We start from the raw sequence: 27,484 nt of genomic DNA, 5'->3' as shown, positions 1-27,484 counted from the left end.
ATGCAAAGGATTTAGAGAGTGAAATAAACCAGAGCAGGGAACAGTCCTGAGAACAGAGAGGTAAGAAGGCACTGAGGATAGGAGTCATCACCAAGAGTATGTAAGCATGTAGGAATTCTAGGAAAGACTGGGGAGGGCCTGGCATAGCCAGGGGGATGAGGGTCTTCAGCCTTTTAACAGGTTATTAAAGGAAAGTCAGGAGAATGAGTTAGAGACATTTGGGTCACACGTGTTCTAAAAAGTATTGCTATTTCTCTCTTTGGCAATAGAAAAATCACCGCTTTGGTTTTTTTTAACTTTTTTTTTGAAATCTGCTTTAAAGATTTAATAATAAGCATCCCTTAGGACACAAAATCTATTTTGCATTTAAGTAGCTTATAAGTAAAGTTACATAAAAAACAGATGTAGAGGGGCGCCTGGGTGGCTCAGTTGGTTAAGCGTCCGACTTCGTCTCAGGTCATGATCTCACGGTTCGTGGGTTTGAGCCCCGCATCAGGCTCTGTGCTGACAGCTCAGAGCCTGGAGCCTGCTTTGGAGCCTGTGTCTCCCTCTGTGCCTCTCCTCCACTATTACTTTGTCTCACTCTGTTTCTCAAAAATAAATAAATGCAAAAAAAATTTAAAAAACAGATGTAGAAATGGCACAGGGATACAATAAGAGGCTACCGTGCAGGCTGCTGTGTCTCTAACAATTTTGCCCACCTCCAAAGAAACACAGAAATAATACAATAATGCTTAAATGCAGTTGCGCTGATTACACTTATTGGCAAAATAACATGTACTTTAAAAATCATCACCAGTTGACGCTGCTTTTTTTCTGACCTAGGGAGGGTTCACCCACAGCTTGACAGACTCTCCTGCCTTCTTTAAACAAGCATGTGGAACGTCATTTAATATTTGGCTGCTCCTTCAGGCCATTATGATAATGTTAGTTGTCATATGGTGCTAAAGGCATTTATGTCCCTTCATAAACGGTCCCTTTGCTATGACACCTTTGGGGTGCTTGGGCTGTGTTTTCTCCAGTTTCTGTTCCTCCCACTTGCTATCAGCTGTTGTTTCTCACTGCTGTTCACACTCACTGTGGAAACGAACCTTTTCTGCTTGCACTTTGTTGCCTTCAATATTTTGGTGGTCGTGGGTCCCAAGAACTGAATCTTACAGGACTGGGAAACAGTAATAAAAAAGTGGCTACAGTCCAACTCGAATACTGTGGCTTTCTTGTTTGATATGTTAAGAAAGGCATTTGCTTTATTGAAACTTTTTTTTTGCTGAAAATCTTGATATCACTTAACGTTGAAAGCTGAGCAAGATTGTATTCAATACGTGTTCAAGATTTTCAGAGGGACCCGGGTGAAAAGCAAATGCCTTTAGCAGCCCAGGTAATCAGTATTTCCTAAGTATGAGTGAGAGGTGATGATTAATAACCAAAGAAAATCACCCCGAGAAATAAAAATAGTTCAAGCGATAATGAACCTCTAGTTCATCAAACCACATTTCGGTCAAAAAAGTGTAAAAATAGTACTTTTTTTCTCCAATATGTCTCTGCTTATATGACAGTAGGCAAGATACTCAGCCAGTGGTTACATTTAATCTCTTCAAAATGACCTTCTCTGAATTATTAGAGGCCATGCAGTGTATTTAAATAATCCTAAAGGTTTCCAGTGCTTGCGGTGCTGCCTTCGGAAAGTGCCAATCTTTGGGACACTCTGGTGTATTCAGGGAGTGAAGTCCTACCAGTTAATAAGAACGGGCAATGGTGGGGTGCCTGGGTGGCTCAGTCGGTTAAGCGTCCGACTCTTGACTTTGGCGTAGGTCACGATCTCACAGTTTGTGAGTTTAGGCCTCAAACTGGGCTGCGCTGGCAGTGTGGAGCCTGCCTGGGATGCTCTCTGCCCCTCCCCCACTCACACTCTCTTTGAAAATAAACTCTCTTTGAAAAATTTTAAAAAATTAAAAAAATAAAAAAGAAAGAGAGGACAATGGCTATTATCTTAGTGACTCTAGTCCCCGATCTAGACGTGGTTTACTTGGGAGAAGCACCTGTAAATGTGTCTAAGCCAGTCCTGGGTTTCCTTGGCCACACTGAATAAAGTAGAAACAAGTAGCCAATTGCAGTAACTTACTTTGTATTAAGTTTGAACTCCATCAAACTATTGACATGGGTCATTTTTTTTTTTATTAAAAGATGAAAAATGTCATACGATTTATCCTAATATTTTCAATCTGTTGAGGCTCAGGTCCCCACACAGATCTTCAAGATGATCAAGTACCCTCACCATTTCACTTATCAAGAAAAGGAACAAACAACAAAACCAGACTGCACTGGAACCACTTCTAACTCAAATCCTTTGTAACGCTACATCTACAGTGAGTTTGGCAGTTGCATGTGTCCTGGTAGACCCCAGAGACAGCAAGATAAGTAAAGTGTGGTCTTTGACCTCAAGAAACTCAGAGTACAATAGGAGACATAAAAACAGTAAATAAAATGTGAATGCAGTGTATAGTGTACAAGGGTAGGTAGGTTAGTGGTAACAAAAAGGAGTTACCAATTCTTATTCAATGGCTCAAGGAAGGTATCAAAGAGGTGGAGATTTCTCAACTGGGTTTTGAAGGATGAGGAGGAGTTTACCAATCAAACTAGGAGGAACAAGTGCATTTTGGAAAAAGGAACAGCATGCACAAAGCATGTAACGGAAAAGTATCTTGGAATCGCCGGGGGATTTTTATGGCTAACACAGAGAGTGTAAGGAAACTGGTGGGAAACAAGTCTGTAGAATGAAGGGGGACCCAGATTAAGGACGGCCTTGTAGTTCGCTTTATTCCACAACAGGGAATCATGGAAGCATCTGAAACACAGCAATCACAAGTTCTGATTTATATTTTCAAAAGATTAAAGAGAAAGAAATAGGAAAAAGACAAAGAAAACTGCCCAGAATTAGTAGTGGTTGCCTCCAGGTGGCAGAATATTTTGTTTCTTCTTATAGCAGAATGTGGCTAGCTGTTCCTTCTGGGAAGGAGTAAATTTTGTCATACATATAGCTGTCACTTCAATATTTTAATTCAATACTAGGAAGAGTAACCACATTGGGGCCAATCCTTTGCCTTTCTCAATTTTGTTTACTTACAAAGCAACCATGTATAAATCTAGAGGATATTATGATACACGGTTTGGAAAAACCAAGTCAACAAGTACAGCCACGCCAGCCCACAGACCTTATGAAAAGCCCTGACAATCTGAACCGCTGAGTGGGCCAGCACAATTAGCCACCACATACATTTCACCAACTTCAAGAGGAACTAATTCTTTTTTTTTTTTTTGACTTAAAAAAAATTTAAACCCAAGTTAGTTAACATATAGTGTAATAATGATTTCAGGAATAGAATCTAGTGATTCATCACTTACATGTAACACCCAGTGCTCATCCCAACAAGTGCCCTCCTTAATGCCCATCACCCATTTAGCCCATCCCCCCATCCACCTCCCCTCCAGCAACGCTCAATTTCTTCTCTGTATTTAAGAGAGGATTGTCTCCGTTTTTATCTTGTTTTTGCTTCCCTTCCCCTATGTTCATCTGTTTTGTATCTTAAATTCCGCATATGAGGGAAATCATATGATATTTGTCTTTCTCTAATTTCACTTAGCATAATACACTCTAGTTCCACCTACTTTTTGCAAATGGCAAGGTTTCATTCTTTTCATTGTATACATAAACCACATCTCCTTTATCCATTCGTCAGTGGATGGACATTTGGGCTCTTCCCATAATTTCGCTATTGTGGGTAGCACTGCTATAAACACCAGAGTGCACGTGCCCCTTCGAATCAGCATTTTTGTATCCTTTGGACAAATACCTCGTAGTACAATTACTGGGTCATAGGGTAGTTCCATTTTTTAAAAAAACATTTCTTTTAATGTTTATTTATTTTTGAGACAGAGAGAGACAGAGCATGAATGGCAGAGGGGCAGAGAGAGAGGGAGACACAGATTCTGAAGCAGGCTCCAGGCTCTGAGCCATCAGCCCAGAGCCCGACGCGGGGCTTGAACTCACAGACCGCGAGATCGTGACCTGAGCTGAAGTCGGACGCTTAACCGACTGAGCCACCCAGGCGCCCTGGGTAGTTCCATTTTTAATTTTCTGACGAACCTCCATGCTGTTTTCCAGAGTGGCTGCACCAATTTGCATTCCCACCAGCAGGGCAGAAGGGTTGCTCTTTCTCCACACAAGAGGAACCGATCCTGACTTTACATGAAGTCTTAACAAGTTTCACATTTCACTTTGCCTCAGAGGGAACAACTTCATCACCTTCTCTCCCTCAAGTCACCTCAAATTCAAGTACAGTCTAAGAAAAAAAGATGTGCTTACAATTGCTAATGAGGCTTCACTTTACTAACCTAAACTTTGTGAACAGATTGGTGGCCCCAAGCCCCTGCTCTATAGAAGGTCTGGAGCCACTGTCACCTTGCAAGGGCACAAACAATAAATGACAGAAATAGGGGCAAGCAAAGCTTGGGTCCAGTTGTTCTACATGAATGGAAAGAGCAAAACAAATGACTAGCACAAAGTCCAATCACTATTCCTTTTATAACAAATACAAAGTTTTTCATGGAAAGTCTGCCAAAAGCACTTCATTAAGCAACAACTGTTACTACATGAACCCATCTGTAAAACCAGGACAATAATAGCAACAACCTTAAAAGGTTGTTGTGAAGAATTAAACAATAATATACACAAGTGCTTAGAAGACTGTCTGGCACACAGTGAGCACTCAGTAATTTACAGCATCATTATCATTATTGTATCTGGCACATGGTAAGTGCTCAATAAATTACAGTATCATTATCCTTATATCTCAAAACTTGCCTCTTTCCAACTATTCCAACTTATAAATCTCACTGGTACTCTTACTTATGTCAAAGACTGTTTACTCAATACTAAAATTAAAATGAAGTAATTGTAAGATGTTTTGAGAGAAAAAATTAGTAACACCTCTTTACCTCTTCATATCTGTCAAAAACGGCTCCTTCTTGCAAAAAGGAAGGAACTTCCTTTTGCCAGTTAAATTCATAAGGTTTGGCCATGATTATATTCAAGACCTAAAAATGAAAAAGAATATCTCATTAGCATACAAAATTTAAAAACAAGTAAAGATCAAAGGTTAATCACTTTATATGTTTGTGAAAGCTTTTCTTCATACACACAGAATAAGCCCATAAAATGTCTCTTTTTCCTTCTTTATTTCATCTGATTCCATCTTCCCTCCTCCTTGTCTCAAAACCTGGGGAAATATAGTTGACGCTTGAATAACATGGGTTTCAACTGGATGCATCCACTTATACAAGGATTTTTTTAAATAAATTATAGCATAGTACTTAAACATATTTTCTCTAAGGATTTTCTTAACATTTTCTTTTCTCTAGCTTACATTATTGTAGGAATACAGTATATACCACATATAACATACAAAATACGTGTTAACCAATTGTTTATGTTATTGGTAAGGCTTCTGGTCAATGGTAGGCCATCAGCAGTTAAGTTTTGGTGGAGTCAAAAGTTATGTATGAAGTTTTGAACACGTGGAGAACTGGAGCCCCTCTAACCCCCATGTTGTTCAAGGGTCAACTGTGATATCAACAAAGAGGTGATCAACCAGAGGTGATCATTTGGGAAGCTTCCCCTCCCTCTTCACATCATATAAAATAATAAGATACATATTTTAATCAGATGGCATCAGATAAAAGAAAGAAATCATGAACCTGACCCTATTTATAGGAGAGGCCTGTTGAAAAGGGGTGGGTGGTTACACAAGCCTACACTCTGAGCCTGAAGGTGGATGCATGGACAGAAGTTGATGCCTGGATGATGGGTCACAGACTCAAGGAGGAAGAGCTGGAATTTTTTATTGCTCTTGGTTCTCACAATAACCCTTTCATCCCTTCCTCACTTGGGCCAGTGAGGGGACTACAGAATGTCTGCTTTGTAGCACAGGCAGCATGTATGACATTGAAAGAGAATGTAGGCACTCTTCAGGGTGGCTGCCTGCACTCAGGAAAAAGTGAGTGCTCCTTCTTCCTACGCTTCTTAGCATCAGGCACCATCCTGTACCTGTACTAGCTGTGAGCAGGACATCTTAAATGAAATGTCAGCATCCAACCAGGAATCACCAAATATTTAAGCAATGCCAAGAACATGGAGGACTGACACCAAACATAATAAATAGAACTTACACCCAAAAAAATAGAGCTAACCAAATGGACAGAACCTGACTTTGACTTAAGCACAGCTAAGTGTGGAAGGAAAAAGTGCATTCAGTTCCAAAAACATAATTAACTTAATATTCTAGTAATTTCAAAAAAGATTGTTGAAATCAAACTCTGAACAGGTGAGCCTGAATAATAAAGAGAACTCAAATGAAGTGGTGAGCCAAGGGATTCTCATAGAACTCAACACAAAAAGAAAGCACAATGGAAAAATTTAGAGAGGCGGAAAATGAAAACCAAAGGTTGACCACCCACCCAGCAGAACAAATTCTTCTATTACAAGGAAAGAAAGCCAGTAGAAGGATGGGATTAATCACAGCAAAAGTGGAAGAACACTTCTGAAATCTGAGTATCTACGTGTTCAGTTTTGAGTCCTCAATGTGAATATCTGAGTCCTCAATTGAAAAAAATCCACTGATGCAAGAAGTAGAAATGGTGGGGTTGGTGGGGCGGGGGGGTAAGATGCACACACCTAGACATACCTTTGGGTGACAAGGAGAACAAAAAACACGAAGTTCCAGAGATGACTGATAAGCAGACAGCAATCGGGCATGTGGTCTGCAGTATTATAAGCTCAAAGGTCTGAGGGACAAGAATTTGGGATTAAAATTCGGTATCCATTCAAATAAAAGTTTAATTTTTAAGAGAAAATAAAGATATTTATGGACATGCAAGGTATCAGAAAGATTTAATGACCTACTCTGAAAGATTTGGGATAGTATTGTCCTCTGTCAAGAAGAAAAATAAATATAGAGAAGGGATATGGGAAGTAATAGAGAAAAAGAAGAAAAAAGAGCAAGCTTACTCTTAAGTTTTACTTACTATACAAAAGAAATGATCATAATCTAGCTTCCAAATTCCTGATTATATCAGCATAGAGGTTGGAGCAGCTGACGTGGTCAGAAGGCAGGAAGAATGGACCAAAGGGAGGTAAACCATTTTAGGAGTGGCGTGTAAGTATGTAAGAATCTATACGTTGGCAGAAAAATAGAAGTTTAAGAATTTTTCTGTAAGAAATTAAAAATGGAAAGTAAAACTTGCACACTATTAGAGGGGAAAATAGAACAAAGAAACAGGAGTCCCCTTTAAAAAGAAAATAAGTGGGAAGGAGAGAGAAAAAAGAACACATTATAAATAGAAAACATGGGGCGCCTGGGTGGTTCAGTCAGCTTAGGTCATGATCTCGCAGTTTGGTGGTTCGAGCCCCACATCGGGCTCTGTGCTGACAGCTCAGAGACTGGAGCCTGCTTCGGATTATGTATCTCCCTCTCTCTGCCCTTCCCCCAGTCATGTTCTGTCTCTCTGCCTCAAAAATAAATAAAATTAAAAAATAATACAATAAATGGAAAACACAAAATAAAATGACAACATATCTCTAACTATAATACATATGAATTGGCTAACTTCACTTACCAAAAAAAAAAAAAAAAAAAAAAAATACAGAGGCTTTTACATTAGGTAGCGTTATGGTTGTTTACCAGAAATATTTACAAAATAAAAATGATATAGGAAGCTCAAAAATGAAGGGATGAAAAAAATTGATCTCACAGGTACATGCTCAGAAGGAAAGAAAGCAGGTATCACAGGAACGTATCAGACAAAATAGATTCAGGGAAAACAAGAGACCCTGACAAATCATATTGAGAAAAGGGATGATCAAAATTATTGAAGTCATTAACATTAAAGCATGTGACTACACAGCATCAGAACATATACTGAAAAATTGGTAAAGTACAGAGAAATTTGGCAAAGTCACAAACACATTAGGAGACCATAATTCTCAGAAATTAATGGAACAAAACAAAAATGCAAGAATATTGAGGATTTGAATATTACACTTACTAGTTTAACCAAAACAAGTTAAAAAAATTTTTTTAACGTTTTTATTTATTTTTGAGACAGAGAGAGACAGAGCATGAGCAGGGGAGGAGCAGAGAGAGAGGGAGGGAGACACAGAATCTGAAGCAGGCTCCAGACTCTGAGCTGTCAGCACAGAGCCCCATGCAGGGCTCAAACTCACAGACTATGAGATCATGACCTGAGCTGAAGTCGGAAGCCCAACTGACTGAGCCACACAGGTGCCCCCAAACCAAAACAATTTAGATGACTTAACATATTTTAAATATGATACTGAGTTTAGATATAACCTTCCCTCTTTATATATACATATGAAATATATAACATTGAGTCCTCAATATATAACATGTAATTATTATATAGTATTATTATCTATGTTCTTCACTTACTTTTTATATTGCAGCTACTCCCACACATATAAAAATCTCAAAATTGAATCTTAATTGGGCCAGAGGAAACCTCAGCATTTTTCAAAAGGCAGACGTTAAGGTGGCCATGCTCACTAGCCACAACTAGGCCAGAGCTTACAAATTAATGAATGCATAAAATCTATACACATACAAATTAAACACAAACTTACACAGACTTCTAAATAATTGAGTTAAGCGGAAAAGTCAAAGCAGAAATTACACCTTTCTTAAAAATGAAAGGTGGGAGCATTACACGTCAAAATCTAGGGATGTCATATGTAGCCAAAAATAATTTTAAAACGATCAGTAAAAGTTAATTGCTTTCTGCAGTGCCTGGGTCGTTCAGTTGGTTAAGCCTCCAACTCTCGATCTCGGCTCAGGTCATGATGTCATGGTTCATGTTCATGAATTTGAGCCCCATGGTGGGCTAGGTACTATCAATGTGGAGCCTGGTTGGGATTTTCTCTCTCTCCCCCTCCCCCACCCGTGCTTGCGCTTTCAAAATAAACTTTATAAAAAGTTAATTGCTTTCTGAATAGTCACATATTAGGTAAACATTTGGCAAGTGTTGGGGCAAGTGTCGGGGAGAGAGAAGTATGGGTGAAGAAAGAGAATGAGGAAGAAGTATAAATTCACAATGTTCATGATAACAAGGAGGTGTAATTACAAAGAGGATAGAAAACACTAATACTACATATATCTTTAACCCAGATATCTGAAAACCTATATAAAGTGGATGGGTTTTTCAAAGTTAAAGTTGACCCAAAAAAGAAGAAACTGAACAGTGACCTTGGAAAACTGAAAAACATAAAAGATTAGACCCAGATAGGTTTACAGATGAGTTCTATCAAATTTTCAAGGAAAAGGCAAATCCCACATACCTACCACTCTCCCAGGACATAGAAAAAAAAGTAAATTACTACCTGACTCATTTCACAAGTCCATGATCAGGTCCTGACAATGACACCATAAGGTTAACAAAACACCAACCAACCTTAGAGTTCAATTCTCACAGAGAAAAAATTCTAAAATATGAATAGATCTATCCCAGAATGTTGCTAAATGAAGAATTTGGGATATTTCATCACTGAAAGCAGATCAATGTGATTCACTAGCTAAAGAGATTAAGGAGAGAAGTCTGGTACGTGCATATCTTAGCATACCTTGCAAGCTGAAATCAACCTGAGTGTGAAAGGTCTCTAACAGATACCATTCAATAAAAACAGTAAGTCCCAGAATGATATGAAATATGAACAGTGTGATACCATTTACCTAAATCCACAACTACAGAAGGATATGAACAGTGTAATACCACCTATGTAAATACACACAAGACAAACCCATATATTTCTCTACGTACGTATTTGTGTATGTAAATAAATAATTAAAAAATCTGGAGACGTATGACTCTACCTACTTCTGGGAAGGATATAAAGACTGGGGCTGAAAATCAAGGTATCTTTAGTATGATCTCTGTGGTGGACATTTTTATTATAGGAATATATTCCTGCATTTATGTGCCGCTTGCGTAAATAAGAATGCAAATTTCAAAAAAGGAAAACAAAAAAAAGCCCACATATAGACAGATGCAGTTATTCTTTAGTCCCAAACAATTTAAAGCAGAAGAAAGAACAACATAGTAGGTCATGTTTCGAGGTAGCTTCCTCACAATGGCAATCGTTGCTGTTTGGAGGAGGAACGATTCCATTAGTCATTAGCGACCAGGCTAAAAGCTGTTGAAAGCATGAAGGTCATGCTAACCAGCCCAGCTGAGGTAGGTAGCAGCCCTCCATTAATTAGCACCAAGGCTTCCCATGTAAATAAAGTCACGAAGATGAGCCAGGCAGCAGACAATGGGAGAAGGCAGAGATGCTTTGTCAGGTCCATGACTCTGTCTGCCCCAAAATGACTGTAATTGGGTCTCTCTTCCTACTTCTCTCAGTTCCTATCAGTTTGTCTTTTCTCTGTGTCTTCCATGTCTATTTCCCAGTGTCTGTATTGGGGATGGACGGACACACACACACACACACACACACAGGGCCCCTTCACTCGAGGTGGCTTAGAAGCAACCTTCTGGTACAGTGATGTACATTCATGCTTTCTATGCCATAAAACAGATCTGCAGAGCAATATAGACCTGCAGATGCCCCTCAGGCTATCATGGATGTGTTATTCAGGGATCTATAACAAGAATAATCTGTAACAAGAATAATCAACAAGATAATCAAGGGAACTAAACAATAGCATTAAAGAAAGATGAAAAAACAACATGATGGTGGTAAACCAGACTTCAGAAATCAGTGGCAAAACACTCCCCTTTGCGAAATTTTAGGCGCTCCATCATCTTTTCACTCCTGCCAACCATCTCTTTTAAGATTTCCCTTCGGTTTTAAAGAAAATAGTAATGAGAGGCTTCTGATATAAAATGCTCATATCAAAAATGAAAAGAAAGCTTCTATCAGCTTTCGTCACCTTTCATTGGTTTAACTGGTTCTCCAAGGATCTCTTCAGTGAAAGGGCACACAATGCAGTCCTCAGTACATGATGTTTCTCAGATTTCATTACTGTCTTTACCACTAAAATATTAATCTCTACCTTGGTTACCAGCTTCATCAGAATGGTTTCATTATGTGAAGGACTTGAGCGGGGGCTGATGGAAAGAGGGCACTTTAGACCTTTATCTCTCAAGAGATCTGCAGTGGTGTTGGTAGCTCATTTCATCGCTTACTTTTTCAGAGCTCTGGGGTTCTGAACAAGGTAAGAGGCATTCTCACAAAATGACACTGAAGTACCCTGAATCTTCCCAACTTCAAACTGGCAGGCAGGGGCTGTACTTTACACTGCCTCTGAAATACTTCATTGGGCTCAGCATTAGGGGCAGTGAGCGGCTGGCTTATTTTATGTAGATGGTACAACTCTGACCTACAGATTCAAAAAGTGGGCCAAGCCTTTAAGAGCAGTTTGATACAGGTAATTGATTTTAAAATGGGAACAAATGAAGGTACATGTTGCAGTCCAGCCAACTCCAGAGAAAGTTAAAAGGACAGTTACTTGTTTTAAAAGGCAAGGGGAGGTAATGGCCACTCTATAATGATGTCCTTTTTGAAACCATCTCAAAGCTCCACCTACCAGCTAACTGATAAAACAGAAATGCTTTCCCTTTGCCGTGCCAAAGCCTCCTCTTCTCCCATTCTCTGGCTTGCCATCTAAGGCCTCACAAGATACTTCAAGGTTCAGTTGCCTCCTCCACCCCCCTAGAGCACCACGTCTCCATACACTGCTCCCAGGAAAGGTCCTCCTGCTCCTTGAGGGACACAGGAAGTAAAAGAGAATTTACACAAAGAATGGAAATATAACTGGGCACCTTTTCCAGAGTAAACACTGGAGTGAGCAGCTACTGGAAGGAGGCCAGTGGGCTTTTAAATAGTCTCATTGTTTCTCAATTCTTATGCAACTGGAAAAGATTAGCTATTGCACTGGCTGCAGAGGAAAAGCTCCCTGGACCGTGGAGGGGACGAGAAAGGAGGGGAGTCCTCGAAGGCCTTGCTTCATAGCAAGTGGTAAAAAGCTCCTTCTAAAGAAGATGATGAGAAACTGAAAGCGTCAGTATGAGGCCAACAAGGGAGCTCAGGCAGGCTATTGGGGACCAAAATATTCAAGTTAGACATGTGCATTTCACATGGAGATGACCCTCCATCCATTCAGGTGACAAGAACTAAGGAAGAACAGCTCTATTTGTTGGCCTACTCCGCCCTGAATCTTTAAATCTGTTCTCTTGTCTCCCTGGCCGGACCTACAGGGTAGTCTTCAAGCCTTATGAGACCTCACCTATCCCAGATATGCTGGATCGATTATGAAGTCAACTCTGCCCATCCCCCACCCCCTCCCCAGACAGTTGGGTCAAAATTTTGGTAAAGAGTTTTTTGTTTCTGGACATATGCCAACAGAGGGAAGTACATGAAATCAGGTTTATTTAAGGTCCTGGGTATGGCAGGCTGAATAATGGCCCCCCAAAGATACCCAATATCCTAACCTCTGAAATTTGAGTGTTTCCTTACATGGCAAAAAAGGACTTTGTAGATGTGATTAAGTTAAGGATCTTGAGATGGGGAAATTATCTTGGATCACCCAAGTGGGCCCTAAATGCAATCTTAAGTGTCCTCATAAAAGGGAGAAAGAGGGAGATTTAACACACAGAAGATGAAGCAATGTGACCACAAAGGCAAAGACTGGAGAGATGCCACCACAAGCCAAGGAGTGTTGAAGGAAGAAGTCTTAACAGGAAGTTGAAAGGGTCAAGGGATGGATTCCCCCTTTTGCCTGGAGAAAGATGGTCCTGTAAACACCTTCATTTCAGATTTCTGGCCTCCACAACTGTGAGAGAATAAATTTCTGTTGTTTTCAATCACAAGTCTGTGGTAATTTTTTGCAGCAATCCAAGGAAAGGAATAAAGATATTTCTACAGACATCTTTCCCAGAATCCAATGGTCTTTTAACAAATTTGCACCTCCGCAATAAATACAAACTTGAAATAAACCTTGCAGCTTCCCCCAAAGCAATCAAGTCAGCCTCCATTTTTTTGTTTCTATTTGTGAACAAATGAATTCATTGCTTCAACAATGAATCACTTGCTTTCACATAACATACAGCTCTCAAACAAAAATGCACCATGGCTCAGATATGAACTTCCTGAAGTATAACTTTTACCTTTAACCTTATGACAAAAATATTCTATTAAGAATTGGTTGCTTCCCTATCCAACCATACAAATCTCACTAAACCAAATAACCCATGACCTTAAGTGACCCCATGATCAGAACAACTAAAGCTGCTTTCCAGAACACCGAGGGTTAGGATAAAATTTCCACTGACGTAAAGTCAATTAGTGACTATCAAGCACATGTCAATGTCTTGCTCTTCAATCTTTAAATAAGATATCCTTATATTTCTAAAAATAGATGGACAGCTATATCAGATCACCCAGAGCTTTTGTTCCTTATTTTTTTATTAAAAATTTTCAATGTTTATTTCTTGAGAGAAAGAGAGAGTGTGAGTGGAGGAGGGGCAGAGAGAGAGGGAGGCACAGAATCTGAAGCAGGCTACGGGCTCTGAGCTGTCAGCACAGAGCCCAATACGGGGCTGGAACACACGAACTGTGAGATCATGACCTGAGCCAAAGTCAGACACTTAACTGACTGAGTGACCTAATCACCCAGAGTTTTTGAATAAATGGCTTTCCTTAAAATGAGAATCTGACACTGATATATTGCATCATTAATGACAAGTTTCCCCTTTTGCTAAAAATACCTCCGTTTTCATCAAGCCATTAGGTAGCATTTTCAAAAAGCATGTAAAGGCTGCAGGATTAAGAAAATGATAATAGGCAATGCTGTTGAGGGTTGGGGGTAAAGGCATTCTTGACAGTTTGGTGAAAAACTATTTTGTAATCCATTTCTATAGGCTTGAAATGTCCATACTCTTTGATCTAATAATCCTACTGGTAAGATTTATCCTACATAAATGCATACAAAATCCATGCACAAAGATACTGTGATGCTGCTAGTGGCAGAAAAAGTTTCTTTATATAAGTATCAGTAAGCAACTGGTTAAATACACTACAGTATTTCAATATTCTGTACTCATTAAAAATAATGCTTCGAATGAATAGTTGTTTGCTGAACAACAGCAAGTTTAGAAGACTTTCTAAAAAACAGTCACAACTCAAATATAAATGCTCTCAACATATTATTAAGGAGGTAAAAAAAGCTGGTTACAAAATTGTATCCAAGAATGATCCCAATTTTTATGTGTTATATACAGCTTACACACACACACACATTTTTTAACAAGAGAAAAAGATTAGTAAAACATACACAAAACACAAATAGTAGTTATGTCTCGGTGATAGAAGTTTACGTGATATTTTAAAACTTCCTGTGTTTTAAAATACTTATAGTGACTATAAATTTTTGTATTCAGGAAAAAAATGTTTGCTAAAGAAAAAAAGACATTAAATGTCTTTTCTTCATATAGATCCATGTTTTCCACCAGAATTCCTGGTAAGAACAAAGAGCAGGAAGAAACTAATAAATAAAACTGTGAAGTGTTCTTTTCGACATTTAAAATCTTGACTGTACATTGGGAGCCTTCACACACACCAATTATGACCGGTTCTTAGGAAGGAGTTACTTAGTAATACTGATTAAAACTTGGGTATTATGTCTAAAATTTCTACTCTACTTATATTTGGAAGTGAAACAGATTATGGTTATGCTGGATTTAGTTTTTAATGAACTCTGAACTATAAAAATAAAAACATAAGGCCATTGCCATAAATCTACAAAATTTATCATAAATATATAATAAAGTCATTTATCGATAAAGTGCCACCTGATTCAAAATAATTCCTGGAGTTTATAAAACACACAAATTGAATAGAAATAAAATGAGAACAGCAAACATCTGGTCTTTGTCTCTATTTCCCCCTGCTCAACATTAATCATAAAAGGCAAACATAACTTTCTTAAAATTAATAATTATAAAATAGATTAATAAAAATATTAAGATGAATTTCCTTTATGTTTTTTATTTTAGAGAGAGAGAGTACAAGTTGAGGAGAGGGGCAGAGGTGGTCGAGACAGAGAGAGAAAATCTTAAGCAGGCTCCACACTCAGTCAGCACAGAGCCTAACAGGGGGCTCAATCCCCTGAACTGTAAGATCTCGATCTGAGCCAATATCAAGAGTCAGACGTTCAATTGACTGAGCCACCCAGGCACCCCAAAAATGAACTGCCTTTATAAATGTATTAGGTGATATTTATAATATTATATGCATCATTATTTTTAAGAATTTTATAAAAAATCTAGAAGATGCTTGTTTATCTGGGGTATTTAAGAGTGGCTTAATTTGAATATAATGAATAATTGCTAACATATAATTCAGTCTGTAATGACCAATTTTCAAATAAATCAGAATATGATGAAGTATATAGTTTTCCAAGAAAAGAACTGGTTTCAAAAGACTGTTTGGATATTGGTTGCTTGCCTACAACAATTTCCTTGAAAATGACATCTGAGTTCATGTGCCAGCCTCCCAAGAGCCCTTGAATAGGGTGAGTGTTCAAACTGTATTAAAAGTAGTTGTCTGTGACTGGGGTTCTCTGACCTGTTGATGCCTTGCTACTCACCTCTTTCCACACAGTTAATTCCCACTGAAGGGCTCAACCAGACGCCCATCTTTAGGGAGCAACCTTGTGGGGAAAAGGACTCAGTGGCAGAAGCTAAGAGCTCTAGGGACTGTGGTGTCCTATTTCTAAATGTTTAGGGAGTCCCTGACTTACTAGTATTTTGATCTTTCAGAAGAAAATATATAATTTGCAGATTAATGATATTTATTTACAGTTGAATCATAGACATGGCTTCTAAGAAAGAAATTTTTGTTTGATAAGAAAAATAACTCACCTTCTATAATATGAAAATATGTAGTGAGTGGTAGGAACCTGGGATAAGGAATATATATATTAACTTCAAATCTGTTTTAGCAAGACTTATCTTTTATACATGCTATAAAAATTCTGCGAAGTAAAGGCATTTTATTTCTTTTGTGCCTCTGAAATAGAGTACCTGTTTTTAATGACTAAGGGGTTATAGCAAACAGCAAAAGTTTTTTTTTTTTTTTATTACTACTGAGTATGTAAGATAAACAGAATTAACCTAATCAGCCCCGAGAACTATAGCAGTCCCGAGAAATAAAATAATTAGGCAAATGTGAAATACTTATAAACAAGGACTGGGCTTTTATCCCCCTTGCTTTCTCACAAGTGAAAGAATGCATCTCTCTTTTCAAGACCAGAACTAACAGAATATATGGTGGTGTATAGAGTTTACTCTTACGGCCTCTCCCTTAGTAACAGGTATTAGTCACATGCAACAATGTTTCAAAAGAGTTCAGCCCTCCTCACTCCTACAATAAGGGCCCTGATAAGGTCTGAGGAATAGAAAACAAACAAAAAAAAAATGGCAATATGATAGAATAAGTACTTTAGGTATGTTTAGATGGAGCTCAAACATAAATTCTACAAACAGCAGTCTCTCTTGGATGTTATTCATGGTGTTCTTGATTGTGCAGCCAAGGTAGTAATCTATAGTTTTGTGCTTCCAGTCCAGGGGCACCAGGGAGGGAACTAGGAGAATGGGGGTTTGGATTGACCTTTCCCTCAGGCTTAGTTTCTTCTTAACTAGAACACTCTTTAAACTACTGATGATAATATCTGGATAGCCAAGGTGGGGACTCAAGTCTCTTGGGGACTAAGGAAGGAGCATAGTGAAAAGAGCAGAGAAGGCTTAGGTCACATGGACTTGCCTTAGATCAGTGGTTCTCAAAGTGAGGTACTCGGTCAGTAAACATCGTCTGGGAATTTATTAGAATGCAAAATCTCAGGCCCCACCCAGACCTTCTGAATTGGAAAATCTGGGGTGGGGCCCAAAAATCCATGCTGTGTCCAGCAGGCCAGGTGATTCTGATGTCAGGTAAAGTTTGAGAACAACTGCCTTATATCAAGTCTTCACCAAAAGGAAAAAGGTAAAGAAAGAGAAGAGGAGAAAACAGGATCTTTTGATCTTAATCTATGGCCCAGACTAGCTCACTGAGAAAAAGACCTGCTAGGCATTTGGGAATGAAGCTCAGGTAAGAAATAAAGACAGTCCATTTTCCTAGAATGCACACTTCTCTTCAGAAGGCCTTGCAAATCAAGGATATGGAAATTCTGGGTCCCGGAACTCACATTCCCACCAAGATCAAGAGTAGATACCAAGCTGGCCTTAAGTAAATGGGTAATTTCTACAACCATTTCTTTCAAGCTTCATCCTTAAGGGTTAAGTCTCAAGAAACCAGTTCAGGGTGACAGGTGACGTGAAGAAAGCAAACAAAGGGTGACATAACCCAAAACTCAACTATTTATTTAATTTACAATGTAGATTTATTTAATCTACAGCTATTTATTTAATCTGCAACATAGACAGTGAAGCCACCTACCAAATAACTTTAAATATTTCCTTCTTCTGGCCCAAACCTTTATGGTCCCTGATAACTACAAACTATAAGTGCTAGTATTTCTCTTAAAAACTCAGAAAAAATATTGGGGAAATAAAGATTCACCCAGAAAACTCAATCTTTAAGAAGCTGCAATGAACAAAACTGCTGAGGAGAAAGATCACATTGGAACGTGAGGGTTCTAGGGAAGCCTGGGTGGCTTAGTCAGTTAAGTGTCCAACTCTGGATCTCAGCTCAAGTCTCAATCTCAGGGTCATGAGTTCAAACCCCATGTTAGGCTCCACGCTGGGTGTGAAGCCTACTTAAAAAAACAAAAAAAAACAAAACAGAAAACAACCAAGAACAACAACAACAAAACAACACAACTTGAGGATTCTAGAATAAACATGCCTGTAGCTGCACTGAAAAGCAGGGTCATTTCAAAAAACTCAAAAATTATCAGTTTGCCACTTACATTCTTCACTGGATTTATGAGACTTAACTCATTGCCCCAAATATACTGAGCCCTTTGCATCTTTCTCTTCCCTTTCCATGGCTGAACCTCATTTTTTATGTTTATTTGTTTATTTTGAGAGAATGGGTGAGCAAGAGGAGATGCGTAGAGGAGACAGCTCCCAAACAAACCTAAAAACAACCAAGGCCAAGGCCAATAAAGTCTTTTCCTGTTAGCCAAATGCACATGTCAGTACCATTTTTGTGTGCACCTGCCCTTTTCTCCAAGATCCTGAAATTCTGTTCCCAGGCTCCTGTTCCCAACTCATACCCTGCTCTTCCCCTGACCCCCCATTGGTGCCCAATTGGAACTCAGTCTGTAGAATGAGTTTCCGTTCTTCACCTGGTTCTGCAGCTGGTTGAGCCTATGAATCACTTCTTGGCTGACTGTACATCCTAACCTCACCTCTGCTGGGTCCCATCCTTAAGCTCTGACCTCTGAGGTCAGCTTGAGGACGGCTCAGATTGGCACCTGGGTCCTCAAAGGTGGGGACGCACCCTAGACATGTTCTCAGGGGGTATGTGGTTTTCTTTTCCACAGAGCTTGCCTCTTTAGAGGAAACCCTACCCCACTGCTCATAAGGTCCTTCTCTCTCTTATGCCCAGTCCTCCATACTTTGCCCTTCATTTGCCCTTGGACTGGCTCTGCCATAATTACTAGGCAAAGCATCACCGATATGAATCATACATGTCAAGAGAAAAAAAAAAAAAAAGCTCTCTTTAGAGGTTTCACCTTGCCTTGATTATCTGAGTGTTTCAAAGGAAAGATTTTTATTTTATCCTTGCTTGAATAATCTATCTGAATGTTGCCTCAGGCAGGTGTATGGGACAAGTCTGAGGACTGCAAGACAGGACTTCACAAAAACAGGGCAACTGCTTTGGACTAGGAGCAGGTGCCAATTCAAGGGCTTGAGAAATCCTTTATTTTAAAAACTATTTTCCTATTAAAATAAACACACAGAGACAATGAGCTCTTAAATTTAATCAAGATTCCTGATATTTAAGTGTTCTCCAAGCAAATTTATAAATAAGCCTTTGTTATTATTACACAGGAGTCAGAAGAAGAGGATAAAGCCTAGGACTGCGTATATTGGAGCGGAGTCCAGACCATAAAAGGAGAAAATATGTTTCCTTAGGTTTTGAGCTAAAAGGTATCCAAATTTAACAGCTTTTATAATATTCACACACACAGAGGTACTACCCGACTTGAAAATAACCTGTGGTCAAAGAGATTTAACCCAAATAAACTCAAATCTCACACAAATTCAATGACCTCCTTACTTACATGTTCAAAACTGTTCCATCTCCACTCTTCAAATGCTTAAACTAAGGACAGAGATGAAACTCCTAGAGATAGTGAGAAAAACAGTTACTTGGAATTTAAGGTTTTAGAAGGTTGATTTTTTTTTCTATTTGTGCAAATTCTTTCAAAGACCCACAAACCTTTCTTCTTTGTTTTTTATGGAATTTTTATATAAGAAGTCTGAAAGGAAAAGGAAGCAAAAATCTCTAATCTCAGTTCATTTGTAAGAGAACGGTCATATTTTCAGGATTTTGGTTTCCTTTTTTCCAGATGTGGTGTCATAATTAGCCATGATCTCCAACGAGGCAGAAAACTTACCGTGTGTTGGTTTCTGTGAGAGGGCACATAGAAACTACTATTCCTCAGGGGCACTCGGGTGGCTCAGTCGGTAGATCATGCCACTCTTGATCTCAGGATCGTGAGTTCGAGCCCCACATTGGATGTCAAGTTTACTTAGAAAAACAAAAAAATACAAAAAACCAAACTACGTGTACGTATTAGAACATACACTGTCTTTGGCTTTGTCTGATAGGTCAGCAGGGATTGAACGCTTCATGTTTCACTGCCATTCACCAGCACCAACGTTCACACCACTTGAAACAGGTCTTCTAATAGGTCTTCTAATTAGTATGATCCAAATTTTTGGTTAATTTGGTCACACTTGAAAAACTGGGTCTGACTTGAATTATAGATTTCATTACTTCCACAATCAATATTAAATTAATAGCACCTGTATAGCCTGTGGGTCTAGAAAGAGCAGGGTGGTCAGACATGGATGACCTGAATTCCGGTCCCGTCTCTGCCCCAACTAGCTGCGTGTCCTTGAGGAAGCCCCTAAGCTCTCAGAGCCTTCATTTCCTTGCCTTGTAAGGAGACTCAAACAGTCTCAGGGGCTGAAGCAGTCATTTTTCTGAACACTTCTAGCTCCAGTTGGTTTGATTAAACATTACTTGGGCTTCAAATAAATGTAGATGTTATTTAAAAGCCCTGTATGTCCTCCTGAAATAGATTTTATTTCCCAAAATTAAAGCCACATTCAAATGGCTCCAAATAAGATTAAAAAACAATGTATTACTATTGTGTATTGAAGAGCAACTGACAAGGTAATGACACGGTGACATTTCTAGAACAGCTCTTCAGTAGCAAAGCAGACTTTAAAGATGCCAAATGCTTGCCCAATTCTGGTAAGGTCAACGGCCTTCAAATAATTGTTCCTTTCATACGATGTGTGCTTTTACTGGATTATTTTAAAATGTGTTTGCTTCCATTGCTTATATAGAAACTGAAAAACATCCCTCACTCTCACAAAGCCCAGAGGCAATGGGAAGGAGATCAGAGGTCAGAGAAGTAGGATGTGAAGCAATTCCCAAGGGTTCATGTTGTATTTTATTTTAGCAAATGTCTCCAACTTCTAATTCAAGCCATATCAGCAGGCTGGGAAAAAGAGCAAAAACGGAGCTCCTTGAATGAAATTCCCTGCCCCTTTGTTAGACAAACCCTCGGATTCCACCCCCTCCCCCCCCCCACCCCGTGTCCACACTAATAAGCAAAATTGCTGAAAATCATTTGGGCCCATGTGTCTGCAATCAATTATTTTGTTTCTTAAGGGGTAAAGTTTGACCCAGCATATTTTAAAACGCTACAAGATTTCAGGCAAGTTTCAAAGACACCAGGAAGAAGTCAACAGCCTGACCCATGGAGGAGGAAAATGACATTCTCATTAGGCAAGAGAAGAGGACGTCCTTAAGTAATGAGATATGAACGCGGCTCCTGTCACAACTCAGCTCTGAATGCAGGTGCTGGGGGCTAACGTGCTGACCCGCCAAGCTTCACAAAGCTCTCAAAATAAGGGCGCTGGACATCCATGTGATAGTTACATTTTACCAAGTACGTTCACAAACTCTCTAAGTTGGAAATCATAACTCAAATGCAGAGTGTGGAAAGTGGAGCTCAGAAAGCTAAGATTGTCTCAAATTATGGTTAAGAACTAGCACTTAAGCCTTTTGATTTTAAACTCTCACTGTCTGACCTTGATCCTCATGATGAAAGTTCCTTAAATTCAGTAAAACATTTTGAATATATGGCCTCCAACCCAAATGAGGGAAAGTCATCTCTTCTTGGGATTGTATTTAATAAGATATTTTAATAAGAAGTACTTCAACCAAAACTAAGGACTACCTCCATAAAGGAGATGCCTATATTACTGTCAATATCCAACTTCTCATTTCAAATTCACTCCACACAGATCCTTGTTACTCCAGCTTCCAAATCAGGAGATATTTTTGGTTATCTAAAAGAAAATGGAATTCAAGTTTCTTGCATTTATTTTTAAATGTTTTCATAATTCCCACTTTAAAAAGATCACTGTTATCTTTAATGCTTAGCTCTGTTTTTAGAGTCTTTAAAATGTGATAGAGAAAACTTAGTATTATCAAAACATCAAGATCTAACCACTTAGTCCATGACATTAGTTGGCCTACAGCGCTATTTTGGAATATTTGTGGTGGGCATTTTAATAAAATTTATGTGGTTGCCTATGCTTTACTCAAATAAAATCACAAATGCGACTAAGCCATGATAAATATTTTTATTTTTCTTCTGCCCTAATTGAAACCAACCCTCGAGGTAAAACGGGAAAGGAAATAGGATTCAATTATGGCCATTACATGAATGAGTTAAATCAGGTTTTGTGGACAAAACATCTGAAGTTTAAAAGACAGGAACACTTATCATTAAGGCATATGTTGGCCATCTATGTCACACACTCCCATGGCCAATTTTCTTTAAATAGTAAAAATAAGCTGTGCTCCATATGACCATTTCCTAACTATCAATTCTCTGTAAGTATTTTAAAATATGAAATCTATGTTAAATATTCTGTCCAAAATGACGTTTGAGAAGCTGGACTTTTAAGGCTTTACATGCAGTATCCTTATCTCGTTCCTGAGATTTCTTAATCTCTGCAGAATTTAACCTCTACCATCACCCTATAGTCAACTCATCCTGGTTTCCCACTTTTGTCCTCCATCCTTGTTTGTTCTCATTCTCCCTCCAGTGGTGATCCTGCGATATCACTGTTCTTTGGTCCTCCCCAGAATTCCGCTCCTCATTTTCAGTTGCCTCCTACGACATCTCCACCAGCACTCCTAGCACTTTAGATGTCCTGATATGTCCCAGCTGAGCTCACTACTACAAAACGATTGCTTGGGAGAATGAGTCAAACTATCAAGATCCATGTAAGAGTAATCAACACAAAGATCTTCATGTTGATTAAACAACAACAACAACAAGAACAACAAACCTACAGGACCAAAAAAAAAAAAAAAGCCGACATAAGAAACAACAGGTTTTGGCAAGGATACAGAGAAATAAGAACCCTCATGCACTGTTGGTGGAAATGCAAACCAGTGCAGCCATTGTGGAAAATGGGTAAAAAGAGAACTACCCTTCAATCCAGTAACTGCACTATAGGTATTTATTCAAAGAATACAGAAACAGTAATTCAAAAAGATACATGCACCTCTATGTTTATAGCAGTATTATTTATAATAGCCAAATGCAGCTCAAGTGTCCATCTATTGATGAGTGGATAAAGAAGATGTGTGGGATATGTGTATGTGTGGGGTGTGTGTGTGTGTGTGTCAGATGGAATATTATTCAGCCATAAAAAATAATGAAATCTTGCCTTTTGCAGTGACATAGATAGACCTACAGAGTAAAATATTAAGCAAAATAAGTCAGTCAAAGAAAGACAAATACCATATGATTTCACTCATATGTGGAATTTAAGAGACAAAACAAATGAGCAAAGGGAAAAAGAGAGACATACCAAGAAACAGACTCTTAACTATAGAGAACTGATGGTCACCAGAGGGGGGTTGGGTAGAGGAATGGGTTAAACAGGTGATGGGGATTAAGGAGTGCACTTGTCATGATGAGGACTTAGGTAATGTAGGGAGTTGTTGAATCACTTTATTGTACACCTGAAACTAACATAACACTCTTTATTAAATAATGTATTAAAAACTTCTAAACACTGGCTTTTTTATATGAAAACCATCTGAACTTTCAGTGAACGACAGTCTTCATGAGCTAATGGTAAAGAGGTCATTGTTTGTACCCTAATGGGATCTGGGAAAGACAAGAAATCGATGAATGGCTAGAACAATCTCAGCAAACTCTCTCAGATCCTGCCACTGCTTTGCACTATTTTGTAAATTCAATGTCACAATTTTAAGAAGCATATCAACAAAACAGAGGAGTTGGTGAAGGAAGTCATGCCATTTAAGCAACAATTAATAAAAGAAGTTTCCAGAGATTTCAGAGTCAATCTAAGCTCTTCCTATAACTGGGTGGGAACAGAAGGCAAGAACCGGTGAACTGGGCTGAGTCCCACAGCCCTACTGATGGAGCTGGGAAAGAACAATGACCATGAACTGCTGGTCCAATACCAATGCAATCCCCATTCTGACAGATGGCATGTATTGAAACTCACTCATATGGAAGACAGAGTAATAGAGATATTCTGTGTTCATTCAGAGGAAAAACTATGTACCAAAGATTAGTGGTCTTAGGAAACGGGAACCCTCTTGCACTGTTGGTGGGAATGCAAACTGGTGCAGCCATTCTGGAAAACAGTGTGGAGGTTCCTCAAAACATTAAAAATAGAACTACCCTACGACCCAGCAATTGCACTACTAGGAATTTATCCAAAGGATACAGGAGTGCTGATTCATAGGGGCACGTGAACCCCAATGTTTATAGCAGTGCTTTCAACAATAGCCAAATTATGGAAAGAGCCTAAATGTCCATCAACTGATTAATGGATAAAGATGTGGTTTATATATAAAATGGAATACTACTTGGCAATGAGAAAGAATGAAATTCTGCCATTTTCAGCAACATGGATGGAACTGGACAGTGTTATGCTAAGTGAAATAAGTCAGTCAGAGGAAGACAGGTATCATATGTTTTCATTCATATGTGGAACTTGAGAAATTTAACAGAAGACCATGGGGGAAGGGAAGGGGCAAAAATAGTTACAGAGAGAGAGGCAAACCCTAAGAGACTCTTGAATACAGAGAACAAACTGAGGGTTGATGGGGGGTGGTAGGGGAGAAGGGAAAATGGGCGATGGGCATTGAGGAGAGCACTTGTTGGGGTGAGCACTGGGTGTTGTATGTAAGCGATGAATTGCAGGAATCTACCCCCAAAACCAAGAGCACACTATATACACTGTATGTTAGTCAACTTGACAATAACTTATATTTTGAAAAAAAGGAATGTAACTTTAAATCAGTATCAGGAAAATTATTCAACAATGAAAAGTGTGAATTTTCAGGTTTCAGAGTAGACACTTCTCATCATCTAAGGACTGAGATGTCCCTCTGTTCTTAGAAGTTGTAAAAGGATTGTTGCACTGAGTGAGATGGGAATAAATGCCCTCTAGTGACTTTTCAGAAAATAAAGTAGGGTTAGTCCATCTCTAGATCTTATCAGCCCTTTTCCAGATTCTTCTGACCCAAAGTAGTCTGAGCATTCTCTCAACTGCAAGTATGCAGTGAAATGCTTTCTGATGTTATTCTGTATACGAATATTGGTTAAAATTCAAGTGATAAACAGATACAGAATGACTGGGAAATGCTTGTACAATTTTGTATTTGCAAATAGTCTTGGAACTAATAAAAAACACAACTTTCTACTTAAACAGCCATCATCTTGTCTTTGACTTGTGAACTTGAAAGACTCTTGCAAGAGCCAAGCCATCAAAAAGACCACAGAAAGCAGTTTAGAAAACAATGATTCACAGTGACTACACTTAATTAAGACTTTTTCCACCCTAAACTAGAACAAAATATATTATAAAGCCCAAGCTACAGGCTTCTGATTTTGGTCATTTTTGGTCATTCGTATGCCAGTCTCTGGGAAACAAAGAATTTCAATTTCAGGATACTGGCCAACATTTCAATTTTGAGAAGGTGCAGTTTGTTTGCCAAACATCCATCACTTTAATTTTATAAACTGGTACGCTTATTCTTACTCAACACTTGTCATAAAACCATTGCACACTGCTTTGCTAAGCAGCAGCTATGTGTGATGCCCAATTGTATTTTCAATATTAAATACCTGAAACTTATGGGTGAAATTTTCTATCTTGTTTACTTCTTTTAAACAGCATGGAGACTATTAGAATTATCAAGACAACTGGTACATCAGCAACAGGTAAATGACACTGGTGCAAAGGGAAAACATGTCTTTGAAAATTCTGTATCTGTTCTCTAGTTTAAATTATTCAAATCACTGTTTGGCTAAAGGGAAAGAAAAACACAAGGGATCTGAAGAAATGAGATAGAAGATAAACCACGAAATGCAGATAAATCGTGCATAGTCTCATTCAAGAAAGTTCCCCTCTCTTCTGCAGTTTATATCACAAAGTAATTTTATTAAGGTTTTATGGAAAGGTCACTATTGCATTTCTGCAATATTAAAAACTATTTTAGCATACAGAAATCCCACATGAGCCTGAAATATTAGTTCAAGACTAAGTTTATTAAGGTTTTGGCATGGTTCAATATTAACGTTCTCCAAACATTACAACCATTTCAAATCAGATAAACAGTGGGATATAAAACCATGGTTCATAAAAATAAAACAGCATCATTACATATTAGTTCTTGAAGATTAGCTTTAAATATATTCTAAACCTGTGAAGCAACTTATCAGAACAGTTCATTGTGCATTGACGCTTTCATTTCACAAAGGAATCAGCCACAAACACAGTTAAGGCCTGGGTAGCATTTATCAAAGTAAATTGGTATTTTTAAGACAAATTCTAATTCAAGTGCCAATAATAATGTGAGTTATCCTCCTAGTCCCTTCTGTCTCCTAATATTTTCATCTATGAATGCCTGATGATTAATCAGAGAAAGTCTTTTAGGTCTATACCTGAGTCAGGTGAGTCTGCTGCCTTAAGTTCTTTAACTCCTATATTTCAGGGAAGGTGTAAGGTTTATCTGATATAATCAAACAGCAGAAGCCTGTTCTCCAGCAGTGTGTGAAATTACTGTCAGAGTTTTTTGCTTTTTGGTTTTTTTTAAATAAAATATTCATTGGTAACAAACACATTGGAAAATGATGATGCTCCCTGGTGAGTGAAAAGCACTTCCTGAAATTTACAGAGCACCCACAGTTTCACCAGATGCCCCATAAGTAGAGTAATTTTTTGACTCCAGGCATAAGATTGAAGACATCACTTGGCCCACAGCTCTGTGCCCAGGAAGATGCTATGGAAGCATTCCTGGTTACATGAATACAGATTCTAGTGATGGGAAGTGTATACACAGATGCTGAGGGCTCATGAAAACAACCTCTCACTGGACCTCAGGCCCTCCCTTCTATTTAGTTTCCTATAGATTTGAACAGTCGATCTGAATCCTCTCTCTGTAAAGTCATGACTCATGATGACCTCCTTCCCGTAGTCTTAAAGACTTGGGACTCTCACTGCATTTTGTGGCTGTGTTTTAAAGTAGATGTAGTACTCCAAGGTGCCTTCATAGTTCTCTGCAAAGCAGTAGATCATATTCCAAAGCTTAAATGATTGACTACAGAACTGACATTTCCCTTTATGGTCAAAAGAATGGAATAGTTCTCAGCTATTCTTAGGCAACGAGCACAAAGGCTTTAAGCCTGCAGAAATGGATGCTAAGGATGCAGAACCAGACACCAAAGAATCTCCCCTAAATGCTACCTTCCAAACTTAAATCAGCCTCTTCCCTCATAGCTGTAACATCCTCCCAATATGCCAAATAAGGACTCACTTCTGCAAAAGTTTTTTGAAGTGTGACCGTTTATGGGCAGAGATACATACCAAATATGTTTATAGGTTACTTACTTTATATTTCCAGCCTACTTCATTATTAAATCCAAATGAAGGCAGCTGTGTCCAAAAAAATACATAGTAAATGGGGTGGGAGGAGGGAAGAAGCTCGAAACCCTAAACTCCAGCCTGTTTTTAGATATGCCTCAATACACACACCTACACAGGGGAGCTCACAATTACATGAGACACACGGACTCAGTCTAGTGGGCAAGAGTGCACTCAGAGAGGAAAA

General features: G+C 38.7%; 1 protein-coding gene across 20 annotated transcripts in view; it reads right to left on the bottom strand.

Annotated features, from left to right (window-relative positions):
* The window catches only part of PLCB4 (phospholipase C beta 4), a 415,996-nt gene that overhangs the window by 158,739 nt on the left and 229,773 nt on the right, over positions 1-27,484 (bottom strand). For 17 of the 20 annotated variants that reach the window (XM_053200245.1, XM_027069585.2, XM_027069587.2 and 14 more), the window contains one exon: positions 4,996-5,094. In XM_053200245.1, coding sequence (XP_053056220.1) covers positions 4,996-5,079 — 84 coding nt within the window. In that variant the 5' untranslated portion in view covers positions 5,080-5,094. Of the gene's footprint in view, positions 1-4,995; positions 5,095-19,355; positions 19,418-27,484 lie in introns of all 20 variants that reach the window. The other 3 variants (XM_053200251.1, XM_053200246.1, XM_053200250.1) reach the window with 1 other exon arrangement.

Source organism: Acinonyx jubatus, chromosome A3, assembly GCF_027475565.1.
Source record: "Acinonyx jubatus isolate Ajub_Pintada_27869175 chromosome A3, VMU_Ajub_asm_v1.0, whole genome shotgun sequence".
Lineage (NCBI taxonomy): Eukaryota > Metazoa > Chordata > Mammalia > Carnivora > Felidae > Acinonyx > Acinonyx jubatus.
Note: the sequence above shows the minus strand (reverse complement) of the source record. Positions and strands in the feature narration are given on the sequence as shown.